Raw genomic sequence first — 14,087 nt, 5'->3', positions numbered from 1 at the left:
TTACCAACCTGACCAACACGTCTGCAGGATCTGGTGATCTGACATTCGAAAATAGCTCTTACGCATTAACGGCTCAAAAAGAAAAAGTGGAAGACATGATGAATGACAAACAACAACACGAGTCAATCAGTCTAGTCCTGTATGTGAACATGAGAAGATGTCATGCACACAGGCTTCTGCTCTCGCCTTTAGTTTGCATAAAGGCTGTAGAAGTGTGTATGACCAGCCACAAAAAAATTTAAAACTTGGTTTAGCTCATTTGTTTAGAAATTAAAATACTGCTCAAATGTTTGGGGTTGGTAAGATTTTGTAATGCATTTATTTAAATATAAATACAGTACAAATTTTAAATAGCTGTTTTCCATATTTTTAAATTTCATTTTTGTATTATTATTACATTTATATATAATGCAAAATTCTGCAATCATTCTAATATGCTGATTTGCTGTCAGGCTGTATATGGCTGTATTCTAACCTATATAGTGCCGTCCAGGCCTGAATGTGTTTGTTCATGAGCTTTGCATGCTTCAGCCTTGCTTGTCTTGTGTAGTATGTTCATTTTTTCATGCAAACATTACTAGAGCATGAAATCATCTCTCACTCCCTGAGGAAAGAATATATATTTGTATTTGGATTAAACCAAGGGTTGGTTGTGCTTCCTGTAATACAGGAACACAGCTACTATATTAACGTTGGTGTTTGCTAAGGCCATCCTCAATATTACTACTCATGCTCATAATCATTCAGTAGATATTTGGCCAAAACCCTAACTCCAAGTAGTAAACTCTGTGCTAAGAACATAAACGATACCCCTTGAAAAAGAAGCACATTTAGTTGTATCAATTAAGCTTAATTTTAGTGTAAATCAAATCTTAAAAGTGTATTTAAACTGTACTTGCAGATTTGAAGCTTTACTCTAAAGTTCAAACTTACTGCATTTAAATAATAAATTTTATAGCAATTAACATGCAATTATGTGTCCAAAAAACATTACAGTCAGTTTACACTTAAGTATATTCTTTTAACATTTATTATTTATTTAATAAGTTACTCTTTTAAAAGTATGCTACAATTTACTTTTTCACAAGGGACTTGGGACTTGGTTTTTGAGAAAAAAAAACCTATCCAGGTCATGTGTGTGTATGTGTGCGTTTCTCAATTGCTTTTATTTTCTGTTTTTCCCATCGTCTTCCAAACCTCGAATGCCGTGTGCTTTGATGCTGCTGTACAGGTCAGACCGCACAATACAGAGAAACACGGCAAACACAGCTGCCAAGCCTTCCCAGCCTCAAGACCTCACAAACCCACAGCTACTCTGCCTGCCTTTAACTCTCCTTCTTTGTGTTATTTTACAGCAGTGTAAATATCGGACACAATGAAAACTGGATATTGTAAATATTTCTTTATCTTCGCTGATATCAAAAATATCTCAGAGGCTGAGAACACTCGCTTTATTATGACTGCGTGCATTGTGCGTTCATGAATCAGATTCACTGAATAGTATAATAATAGACAGAAAAGGGCAAGTTGAAATACATCACTATTACCACACAAACAAGAACTACAAAGTATCATTGTACGGTGGCATTCTTCCAGGGTTACTGGACCATTTATGTACCAATAGTATCTTCAAGGTACCATGTTAAGACCATTGTACATGAATATAGTGATCATTCAGTACTTTCCAACACCAAAGTAAAGCCTCTGTAAGAGAAAAGTAAATCAATTTGCCTTGAAATGACAAGGCGCCTATATCTGAAAATGGTTTCTTATTAAAGCTCATAGCACTCTGCTTACTGACCTATGAATGTAATCATCAAATAGTCTTTGAGTCAGCGGGTCATCGTTTCATTACTCTAGTTCTGAAAAAAAAAAACTGAGTTACATGACCACCTGCTGAATCCCACACCATCCCTCCAGCTCTCCGAGACTTTTTAGAGATCTCTGAATATTCTGGAATCCACATCTAGTTAATGAACCCTGCTTCAGTGACCCTGTACTTCCTTTCTTTCTCAGGGTTTCCCCTTCAGAACAAAACAAAGATGGCAGCTTCCTGAAAAACATAAATAAAGATTCCGTCAGCCTCATAGGACTGTTTCCTCCAGCATAGTCTAGAACGGCTCTGGATCAACAAATAAGCTGTATATGGATAATTGCATTAATACATGCTGTTTAGGAGGCACATCGGGCTCTGAATGATAAGGTTGCGCTTTTATCCTAACATTTTACTGCACCGAAGCCTATTAAACAGCTGTAAACCAGCCGCTCCACCATCAGAAGGCTATAAACACACAAACACACCCTCTTACTCTCCCAGCAGCAGCAGACATGTGACCCTAATCACCCCTGAGACTTCACGCCAGCTGTAGTACCGATCGATACTGGTTACCAAGTATTGAGAGAGAGTTTGAGAAAGAGGGATGGAGTATAAGATTGAAAAGCATTTGTAGGACTGGAAAAAAGAGACATCGGCAGCATGCTTTTATTTTGAGTGTTTATTTTTCTGTAACACAAAACACCCTAGCAAAATAACTGTAAAAAAAATTTCTATAAAATATGTATTGTTTTTCACCACAATTCTTATTGGTAAAAAATACAAATTTGACAGTATTTTACAGTGAAATTACATATTATGCGATATTAAACCACTTATGATTTTTCACTGTATTATAACAGTTTACCAGGTAGGTAAGTTTTAAGGTCTTCAACCTTTTTTTCTTTTTTTATTACAAAACATTTTATACAGTGTGCCATTGTTGCAGAAAAATTGAATACTAATCTGGAAAATACGTGAAAAAAAATTCTGTCTGTACAAACACACAGCTGTCATTACACAAAAATATTTCACTGTAGAATGCCATGTTTAAACCATCAGAATCGAGGTTTTGGTCTAATAAATGTTGATACATCTCTTTCATCCTGTACTTTGTTAAGTGTATGTGTATGTATGCCAGAGAGAGGTATCGTGTTCAGCCAGATCTTCAGATCATCTTACTTTTCATGTAATGATCTATCGTTTCGTCCCATTCTTTGAGTCATATCTTGTCTTTTCTGGAAGTTCAGTTGAGTATGAACCTTCGCCGTACACCATAAGTGCCCGCTATGCCGACAATTCACTCAACAACAGAGAGTGGCACGCATCCTGCACTGGGCTTTCAGCCAATAAGAACGCAGAGCAAACCTGTGAGCCGAGCCAAAGAAGAGCAGCCGAGCGAATCTGAGCACTGGCATTGACTATCACAGCGGTATACAACACCCCGAAAATGATTCTCAAAGAAAAGAGTGAACCAACCAATAATAACCATTGTGTCATACAATAATGCATTCATCACTTTCAATGTGCAGCAGACATTGCAGGCCAACATAGACCATCCTGCCAATGATCCATTACTCAGAACACAAAGAAACACTTATTACCCAAAGAATGCAGGCCAAAATAGAGAATTAGCCAAAACGCAAGGAGCATGCTTTACGTTCCTCCTCGTTAAAACTGTCAGTTGAGAAAATCTAATGCTAAATTCATGTGCTCCCCGTCCACCCGAGCTGACATTTACACAGAGAGAGTCAACAGATCAGTCCGAGCTCCTGCCGTCACACACACAGCGAAGCCCTGCACCTCAAGTTCAACTAAAGCTTCCACATCAAGAGTTCCTCCCCAAGCCAAATTAACTACAATATAAACACTTTTCCCTTCAGAAACCTTCCCTGGAGCTCCTAATGAAGCCTTTTCACAGAATCTGAAACTAATTAATGATCACATTTTCCCCCAATTAGTAACTTCTTAGCTAAAATCACCAAAAACGGACTATTTCAAATCCAAATGGCCGACATCTGTGATCAGAGACATGTGACTTAAATTCCTTATTAATTAATACAGGCTTATGCACTATATGATTTGGCAGAAGAATGGCTTATTTAGGTTATTATTATTAGTGATGAACTCTAAGGCAAGCAACATTATTTTTATGAGCATGCAATTTGTCACCAAACAGTTTTTGCCCAGTGAAACAATCTAGAAAACCCCCCAAATCCCATAAATCTACAATGAAGGAAGGAACTGAGTCATATTTAGGGACCACAATATCATAGAGATTTGGAGGTGGGATCTTTTTACTTAGGCCAGTAAATAAACACCTAGCAACCACGCAGAACACCTTAGCAACCACCTAGCATTGCCCAATAGCACATTGCAATGCTTTAACAGCCATATATTTATTCTCTGGTAGCAACCAGATCACCCTAACAGTATCTTTTCTTCAGTTTCATAATGCATAACAACACAATACCGTCGTCAAATTCACAGCCACAAATTTGATACGTGTCATATCTACAGCTCATTTTAAACACGTCTTACCTCTCTGGCCTTCTCCATCTCTGCTTGCAGGACCTGCTTGGCCACCTCCAGATCCTGCAGTTTCACCCTCAGCTCCTCGTTCTCCTGCTCCAGACGAGATCTCTTCTTCTCCACAGCGTCCAGCTCATTGTGCAGACGGATGGACACGTCTTTGGCCACCTAAAACAACCACAACTGGTTTTAAGAGGGGAGCATCAAAATATTCTTTGAAAAAAGGTATCCTGTGAGCAGGCTACAAAGACAAGCTTGGTGAAAAATAATAAGAGATGGTGAACAAGGCAAGAGAAAAATTGATATTTATTTAAATATTACAGAAATGGTTATAAACATAGTTCACTTAATGCTGGTAAATACAGAAAATGTGCTCAGTGTAATATTAAATATTGCACACTGTAGTAATTAATCCTATCATAAAGTACTGCCTCTTTTTTCACTCTTGGCTTTGCCAGTGAAAAGTATTGAATACGGTTGGTTCATGAGTCTATAATTCATGTCTCCCTGAAGGTAGAGGAAAGCTCATTAAAAGCGGTTGGTCATAAAGCTGCAGTAACTTCTTAACGAGGCAATTATCTGTGTTTGTGCAAAGACCCATCTCTACCACAGACACTCATACTGGTGTTTAGAGCATTTTAGCAACACAAGACAATGTTGGTATGTTTCTAAAGGGCACATATAAAGGAAGGATGTAGGTTTGTGTGAGAGGAATGAGGAAAAGAGAGATCTCCAGTCACTGAATGGGGTAAATGAGGATTGTGAAGGGCTAGGAGGAGAAGCACAGACCCTGTTTGTGAGGGAGGGCTTTCTCTTCTCTGCGTGTCTGAACCACAGCCAAAGTGCAGCTGGGTACCCACAATGCTCCTCTGTACCAACACCACGCTCTAATTCATATCAGATCCCTCCATTTCTCATTCTTTCCTTTATTTCACCAACACCCTCTCTGTCTTTTCTTCAATTTCTCTTTGTCAGTAGCTATAAACACCTTTGTCTGTCAGTGTTGCGGAAGAAGCTAACTAAAAGCGGCATAACTACTAACTTAACCACATTTAGTTACAGTAGCTGTTTCAAATCAGCTTAACAATGCTTTCAGTACATGATATTTTCCCCCAAATGCTGTGCTATGGTATTATAAATGATGATTGCTGTTTTGATGTGGCATTATATAGGAAATGCAATATTAATCATTAAAAAAAAAAATAAAAAAAAAAATGTTTACAGTAAAAAAAAATAAAAAAAAATTGTTCACCGCATTTGGTACAAATTGTGAAAATTATATTTAGAATATAAAGGCTATGTACTAGTACTATACTGTAGGCTATATAATATTATTAACATTTTATAAGTACAAATATTAACTATTTATTGACATACTGACTATTTACTGATCAACAATAATAGGATATTCCCAGAAGTTTATGTGTGGCCCATAACATTTATTTGCTTCCTATTTTTGGTATTAATTATGCAATTTTGTATTTTAGTTTTAGTTAAGGTTTAACTGCATTATAAGTGTCATGTGAGTTACACTGATGGTGTTTTAATTAAATATCCAATTGATTAATTATTAAAATATCAAAGACATATTCAGGTATTAACTGTAAAATATACAGTTATCAAAACATCATAATTAAAGCCTGAAACATTTTTTATTCACTCTGTTTTTTACAATAACGTTCCAGAAACCACAACTTTTTCATGTTACTATAACAAATGTTTTTATATAGTATGAGACTTTGTATGGTCAAACAGCCATTCATGATTTAGTTGAAAATGTTTTTCTAAACCACAGGCCCAGGGTTTTATGGTAAGTGTGTGTCTGTATTGTCACACAACAGCTTTAATTATCAGAGCTCCATAAGTGTCTGTTGGTCCCAGATTATTTGCATTCACTCCTCCCTCCTTTCTGTCTGGACACCACCCACCTGCCTTTGTCTGACAATAATGTCACAGCCCTTGCAAAAGGAGACAGACACCTCTAGATCCACAGGGAAAGGGGTAGTGAAGCACTGCAATGTCTTTCGTGAGTGTGTGTGTGTTTAGGTGCTTTGTTGTCCGCCCTTCTAACCACAGCCTGATGTGGAAAAAGCTGCCATATCTGAGAAACTGAGAAATCAAAGGAGTGTAATGACCCATCAAAAAGACCAATAATGGCTCATTTGCATGTGGCCATGATTGCTTGTCAGCAGAACTTGGGTCACACATCTAAATGACTCTTTGGGTTTGATTATGTGTGTGCTTCATTCCTCTCTTATCCTGCTTTCCAGGATTGCTCCGCCTATCTGCTGTGCAAACGCTCGCTTTAAATGCCTTCCCTCCAGATCTGTATCTGGTTGCATCTGCGGGACAGAAGCCCGGGCACATTCACACTATAAACTCAACCTTACCAAGCTTAGAAGAAAAAAAACAAGCTGCCCTTTGGTTAACCTCCAAGCACACATGCCGCTCAGATGAGCCACATGAAGACAGTCCAAGGGCACCAAATACTGTTGTGTTGAAAGAAACCCATTAACACAGTTTCACTACATTTTTAAATGGACTGACACTTTAAATACAGCTTATGTGAATTGAATTCATTGGACAAATCCTGCAATAGTGTAATAGAGTCATAATGTGATGCATTTCTGAGTGAAACTGGATATTCAGTGAGATAAAATGTAGGGCAAGTAAAAGGAAACTTTAGCCTAAGTCTCCTACTTCTCAATTTTTTATTTAAGAAAAGAGACCCTAGTTATCTCAAATGTGCCACTTCTAGATTCATCTCAGCTTAGGATCTGGTATTTAAAGCAGTGCTTCGTCTTGCTCCATAGCAGTTTGACGTGTGAGTGCAGCACATGGCTGATAATGCATGTGCACTCCTCACACAGATGATAATGAGTCTCGAGTCACTCGAGCGTTAGTGGACCGAGCCAGCTACACAGTGAGGAGGTATATTCATTACTATGTGTCTCTTTCTTTCCTCTTATCTCCAGGATGCTGCTGCTAAGCTGATATCTGAAAAGGCGAAGGCCAAAATGACCAAACCGTATTTTCATCTGTCACCCTCACTTTCTCTTTATTATTCTCTTTCTGACCAAATAATTATTTTTTCTGCTCTTTTATAGCTGAGGAGACTCAATGCAGGTCTCATTATGAAGTATACTTTAGATGTCAAATGTTGTGCATATGCTAGGTTATACATACAGTGCATGTGGCATAAATTTCATCATCAGCACAGTATGCATATGCATGTGCAGCCCTTTTTTTTAACTGTGTGTTCTCCTTACGGACATCTTGCATATGCTCCTTGGTGCTTATCGAGTGCTGCAGCAATGATGTATTTTGGTGGGTTTCAATACACTCCAATAGGATTGCCATTGGATTATTGAAGTAAATAAGCTCAAAGGGTTATGATTTTTACGTTTTCTTTATCGTGATAATCTTCACAAATGAGCACAACTTATAAAAATATCACTAGAAGTAAAAAGCCAAACACTTTTTTCTTAGCAAATCTGAACAGTTTGAGTTTGAGACATTGTTGAGATCTGTTATGAAACTCAAAAATAACTAGTCTTTTTCTTTCAGAAGAAAATTTTGAGAAGCAGGAGACTTAAACATCTGCATCATCCTTTTGGACTGGGAGCGCAAAAACAGAAATTTTCATGGCATTCAATTTTTAAATATATATCTGTCAACAAGCAAAAAATGAATACAAGCACTAGATTATAATAGAAGTGATTCAGTTTGACGCACTAGTGTATCAGAACTTCCTGATTTTTGCTTCCTACATCTGTAATCATTCTCTCTGTTTCTCAGCTGATGTTTTGCATGAGCACATGACTGGATAACCTCAGATGGATAACTCCGAAGCCAATTTCACAAGCCACAGCAGCTGATGAGAAGGTGTGAAGCTGTTTTCCGTCCTTACCCTGACAGATCTGGTAGACGTTTCTCTCATTGGATGAGAAATGAGGCCAGTGCTTCACAGAGCAGGAAATGGTGCAGGGATCTTACAAACATTCACATCCTCCATCAACCCTTTTCACCCCCACCCCCTCCTGACCATGACATCACCCCTCCCCCCTCATCCCGAGAGAGATGGGAAGAAGTCAAACATGGGAAACTCGAGTCCAGGGAGGGAAATATTTGTTTTGCACAGCCTCTTGGTCAGAATATCACTAACCTCTGAATGGGGTTCATTCATAAGGAAAGTACCGAACAATAACTGATCCATGGGTCATGTGCTTTAACATCTGAGCCCCAGAGAGTTCACTGAAAACAAGGGTTTTATTTCAAACATATAGAACATTATGGCCAGATTGATTGATCAGCAGATATTCTGTCATTTTGAGATGATGAATTCAAATTTTCCTTAATTTGTATCATTTTAAATGCATGTTAATTACATAGCTCTCTTAAATACTTGAATACACAACCAGACAGAGGAGCATCTGGCTAAAAATATATGCACTATTATATTTCTTAAAATTTGTACTTGTTATTGATATTATTTAATGCATGTTTAAATTAATATGTTAAGAAAGTTTATATATATATTATATATAAACTATTTCAGTACTGATTGTTGCACTAGTTATATGTAAGGCTACAAGAAAATCTGACTTAGCACTTCGATCTGCACAATGCTTTGATGCTGTGCTAAGCTGAATATAAAGAAACAATGTCCTTCCTCTTTAAAGCCTAGTGTGCCTGTCGCAGCGATAGCAAGCAGTATTTCAAGCAGTTGAATGCACAAGCGCAGTGAAGATCAGTGTAATCTGACCTGGCTGTGCCGGTAGTGTAGAGAGACAATTGACCCTGTGTTAGGAGGCTCCTGTCAGCAGTTAAACAATTCAGCAGAGGCTAAGATGTTGTTGTTGTTGTTTTTTTCCTCCGCACACCATCCCCTCCTGTGTTTCACGCCACACTGATTGTGTGCTGCAGCTCTGATCCTTACCAGCTGTGTCCTGAGTGGTGAAACTTTAGCATGTGACAGTGTGACTTGTTAAAGACCAACACATTCAGTCTCAGTAGCACAAAGAGCCACAGCGTTTACTTGGCAGAGGAACTCACTCTCCGTCCTCTTTCTCCCTCTGTTACTCTATACAAATCAGCCATGTAAAAGAGGAATACAGTCAGCGAGCCAGTGCTGATGGGAATGACATCATGGCTATTTGTCTTCTCGCTGATAGACCAGAGAAAGGAAGTATTGTGTCCCCAGCCATGTGAGACAGTTGCCTGTGTGGTGCATTACATGCTGCCTAAAGCATGATCTTACAGTCTACCACAGATGTTTATATCATTATAATTATATGAGATTCACTTTATTCAGAGAGTCCCTCAGAATTAAGGGACCCTTTGAACATTTTAGCATACTTTCAAAAGAGTAATTATTATGTAATTAATATATTTTTTAGAGAGTATACTTGGTTACGGATTGAATGTACCGTGTTCAGACACTTAACTGCATGTTATTTACAATTACATTCAAATGTATTATAGATGACATTTATATTACTGTAAATGCTATTAGTTGAATTTAGGAGTGCTTTTAACCCACTCTATATGTAGTTTCATAATTATTATGTCGTCATTGAAATATGGTTAAAGTGTGTTGCTGCATATTCTGAAAAGCAATTAGGGTAAACTAAAATTCACTTTTTTTAATGTCATTTCATGAATTAAAGTATATTTGTAATTGCATATTTGCATTTTGCAATGGAGTTGCAATGTAGTGCACTTAAAATATATTAACTTCAACTGTAAAATCTAATAACACACTACATTTAAAAGGACAATCAAGTATTTCATATGTGATTTACTATGTTAGCCATAACATCAAAATAAGTGTGCATCTTTAAAGCATGACAAAAGATGATTAAAACAATGATTTAAAATGTACTCTAAAGTAAAACTTCTAGATTATTACAAAGTGCATATTTAAATGTGTTAAGAAACAACCATGAAAGTGTACTTTCCTTAAGTTTTTTTTTTTTTCATTAAAACTATATATTATGCCCAAACACAGTTTCTTAAAAAGATTATTTTAAGATTTAAAGTACACATTTTATACAATGAAGCACACTTCATTTTCACAAAGTCAAACTCAACTGAGCAAGCAATCATTTGCAGCTAACGGAATATGTTTGGTGGCTTTCATTTGTAACACCACCTTCACTCCAGCTGAATTACTATATCACACAGTAACCCACTCTAACCTTGACGTCTTGCTCCAGTGTTCGGATAAGCTCCCCGTCCACTTGTCCGGTCTGGGCCACGCGGATGCTGCGTCTCTCTGCCTTCTTGAGGCGGTACTGCAGGATGCGGCAGGTCTTGTTGGCCTGATCCAGCTGCTGTCTGAGCTCCTGGAGCTGATAGACATCCTCCTCCATGTACATGTCCCTCATCTCCAGCATCTCCGAGCGGAGCTCCTCCATCTCGTCCTGACATTCAAACACACACAATCCATCCTTTTAGAAATTACTAGCAACGTTTTTTCAAAAAACATCTTGGGCATTTTTGTTACATGTAGACGATCCAGAGCTGCCACTGGTGCAACCTCAAAACAATGCACATGATGCTCCTGACCCGGGATCAAGAGCAGCGTGAAAGATCATGTGAGATGCTACCACTATCTGCATCAAATGTATTATGCAGCATTATGATTTTCCTCGAGACCGTTTTACTACAGAGTTTACATAATAGTGCCATGTTTAGAAAGCAGTTTTGCACTAAACCCAAATAAACTATTTATACCTCAAATGGGTAAAAAATGCATGCTGCTTTCAGAGGTGAATAGATGCAGTGGGCCACCACGTGCTGCCACACATCTCCAGTAAATATATAGGTCAACAACTGCAGCGTGCATCACGTGCTCAGCATTCGGAAATACAATGGAGTGAGAAGTGGACGCGGACACAGTGGACTGACTGACTGCTGCAGCATCTGTACAAACAGCTGCATCACTCAAGCAACGCGGGGCAAGAGCAACTAGCCACTCGTCTCTTTAACTCTTTTATAGTAGGCATGGCAAAGGAAATAGATTTGGTCTCGTCATGGTCTTTCTGATAGTTTATGAAAACCGAGAATCAGTTTTTCTCATCCATATGACTCATAGTAATTCTGGAGACATTACAAACCCTTATGATAGTAAACAAACAAGGATCTTAAATGTATGCCTTGCAGCATGATTGAATGCACTGTTTCCAGTTTCAGCAACATAGACATTTCATTTAGATAATGATATATGGCAGAAATACAGTATTATACTGGTTAACCTGCAAAAGTGTACCATTGTGACTGGTTTCCTCCAGAAAATTATAGTTACTACAGTTATTTTGACTGATTACATGGAGAAAAAACAACATATTTATACCATTATACACCATCTTGTTTCCATCTCACACCAAATTCTGTCATTTCTACTTGGTGTTATGAATTTCTCAACTTAATTTTCCCGATTCAGTCATTAATTTCTAGGTGAGCTAAAGTGTAATTAATGTACCACTTTAATTCTTGAAATGCAAGAATCTGGCATTTTCATTGAGTGGGTGTCATTTTATAGTGTGGCCTAATAATGATCATAAGCATAAAACAGATTATGAAAGCTTCTTATACTAATATTGCATCACGGTTTTACCGTTGTAACTCTAACTGTACACTTTGTAAAAATGTAAAAGTTCTTTAAAGACTCAGCAAAGAACCTCCCTCTTCATCAAGTGCCATTTTGTTTTTGTTTGTTTCTTTGGCTGGTTATTTTGGAGCATTACACATGTTCTTGAGATCAGTAGGTTCTTGGCTAAAGCACCAACACAATAGATGGTTTCTGAAGAACTAGACAATAACATCAAGTTGAGCCTAAACCTGAATGAAGCAACTAAGACATTTTGGTAGAAACTGTGGTTGCCATTGCGCAAAAGCTCTGCTTTGATTTTACTATAATAATAATAATAATAATAATAATAATAATATAGGCTAATCAATAGGTTACCTTTAAATAATCATTCTCCGACCTGAGTTCCTCTATTTCCCTGACAAATTCCTCCTGCATCCCATCCATTAATTCCTCAGTCAGGTCCGAGAACGCCAAGGACGTGCTGGCGGGAATCCTGCTGTCGAACGAGGCGAGCGAGCGCTCATCGCCGGGAGAGACGCTCCCCTCTGCGGTCTCCATCCCCAGCGAGAGCCGGTCTTTCTCCACGCTGGTCTTGGTTTGACCACTCTTGTCCAACAGTCCGTGTTCCGCAGGCGCTTTCTCTCCGTCGATCCCCCCGCGGCTGCTGGTCTCGGTGTCGCTGCTCAGCGCATCTGTGGAGACTTTATTCTCCTCGGAGGCGCAGTCGGAAAGCTCGGAGCTGCTGTCGGTGGGGGAGAGTTTCCCCGCAGCGCAGCCGGAGTCCTTGCTCAAATCATCCGATCCGATGCTGGTGTCCGAAACTTTTCTCCGGCCGCTTTTATTAGACTTCACGCAGCTCTTCTGGGCACCGGGCGCGGACAGCACGGGTTTACTCTTCTCAGTTTTTGTCTCCTTCCCGGTAACCGGGCTCCGTCTGGACACGCGGCCACCTAAATATATGGCCCCCGGTTTCACGCTCAGCGTCGGCGTGCCGATACCGCCGCGGATTTTAGTGAGGGACCACCCGGGCACATCCTTGGGTCTTGCTGGAGACGGTGCCCGGTGTATTTTCTTTTTCTCGGTAACTTGAAGCGGCTGCGCGGGCTGCTGTTGTGACGGCTGCGGCTGCTCTTGTTCTCCAGTGCTGCTCTCCATTTTCTGCTTTTGCCTCTTCTCCTTCGACGAGACAAAATGCGTCGGGGAACCGGGGTCAACCTTTGTCTTGGTCATTCATTCCGTTTACAAGACCCGAATGTAGCTGAAATGTACCTCCTCTCCCCAAACACAGAAGTTAAACTGGTAAACGATTCACACCAGATCAGCCGACATCAAACCTGTTGGGAATCCAAAAGATAATGTGATTGCTTTGGATGAGATGCTTCTATTTTCTTTTATTTAACACGTCTGCAGGATATTCCACGTGAGAGTCCTCCGTTTTGAACTGCGGCTGCTGCTCTGCTGAGTGTCGACTGGAGGGTTACTTGGATTTCTTTTTTTTCTCCGCCCAGAAAGCGGCTCTGACCGTGACGAATGAGTCTGTGAGAGCCTCGCGCGCAGAGCACTACTGCCACCCAGACACGGCACATCAAGCCTTCATCCTAAAGCAGGGTTTGAAATTGACAGTCAGTCGGTTCTTATTCAGAACCTGTTCTATTCGAATGTTCGATACCGTTCTAAAACAGTCTGCCAGCATCTGCATATTCCAATAGTGTGAACAGTTCATTTTCTCCAGCGCGAATACTCCGATCAATCTATTCCGACTCCCCAACGAATGACTCTATTTTAAATATCAAGATACAACATTTGTAAGATACAACTGGACTAGTGAATTCCCTAACGACTGACTTATGAGTCGACTCTGAAAACATTCAGAGCAAACCATACAACAGTTCGATTCCCTAACTAGTGGCTTTTTAATGAATCATTAAAGGGTTAGTTCAACGAAAAATTAAAATTATGTCATTAATAACTCACCCTCATGTTGTTCCAAACCAGTGAAACCGCCGTTTATCTTCGGAACTGAGTTTAAGATATTTTAGATTTAGTCCGAGAGCTTTCTGTCTCTCCATTGAAGCTGTGTGTCCGGTCTACTGTCCATGTCCAGAAAGGTAAGAAAAACATCATCAAAGTAGTCCATGTGACATC

The 14,087-nt window shown here is 39.2% G+C and overlaps 1 protein-coding gene across 1 annotated transcript; it reads right to left on the bottom strand.

The window, feature by feature from the left end:
- Window positions 1-4,304: 4,304 nt before the first annotated feature.
- LOC113078184 (microtubule cross-linking factor 1-like) lies at window positions 4,305-13,642 on the bottom strand. The gene is made up of 3 exons (XM_026250494.1): window positions 12,318-13,642; window positions 10,546-10,770; window positions 4,305-4,513 (listed from the first exon to the last, which is right to left on the bottom strand). Exons 1-3 carry the CDS (start codon window positions 13,170-13,172, stop codon window positions 4,340-4,342), a joined length of 1,254 nt encoding a protein of 417 aa, XP_026106279.1. The 5' UTR covers window positions 13,173-13,642; the 3' UTR covers window positions 4,305-4,339.
- Window positions 13,643-14,087: the final 445 nt, after the last annotated feature.

Source organism: Carassius auratus, unplaced genomic scaffold (genome assembly GCF_003368295.1).
Source record: "Carassius auratus strain Wakin unplaced genomic scaffold, ASM336829v1 scaf_tig00024549, whole genome shotgun sequence".
Taxonomy (NCBI): domain Eukaryota; kingdom Metazoa; phylum Chordata; class Actinopteri; order Cypriniformes; family Cyprinidae; genus Carassius; species Carassius auratus.
This window is presented reverse-complemented; position numbering and strand designations above follow the sequence as displayed.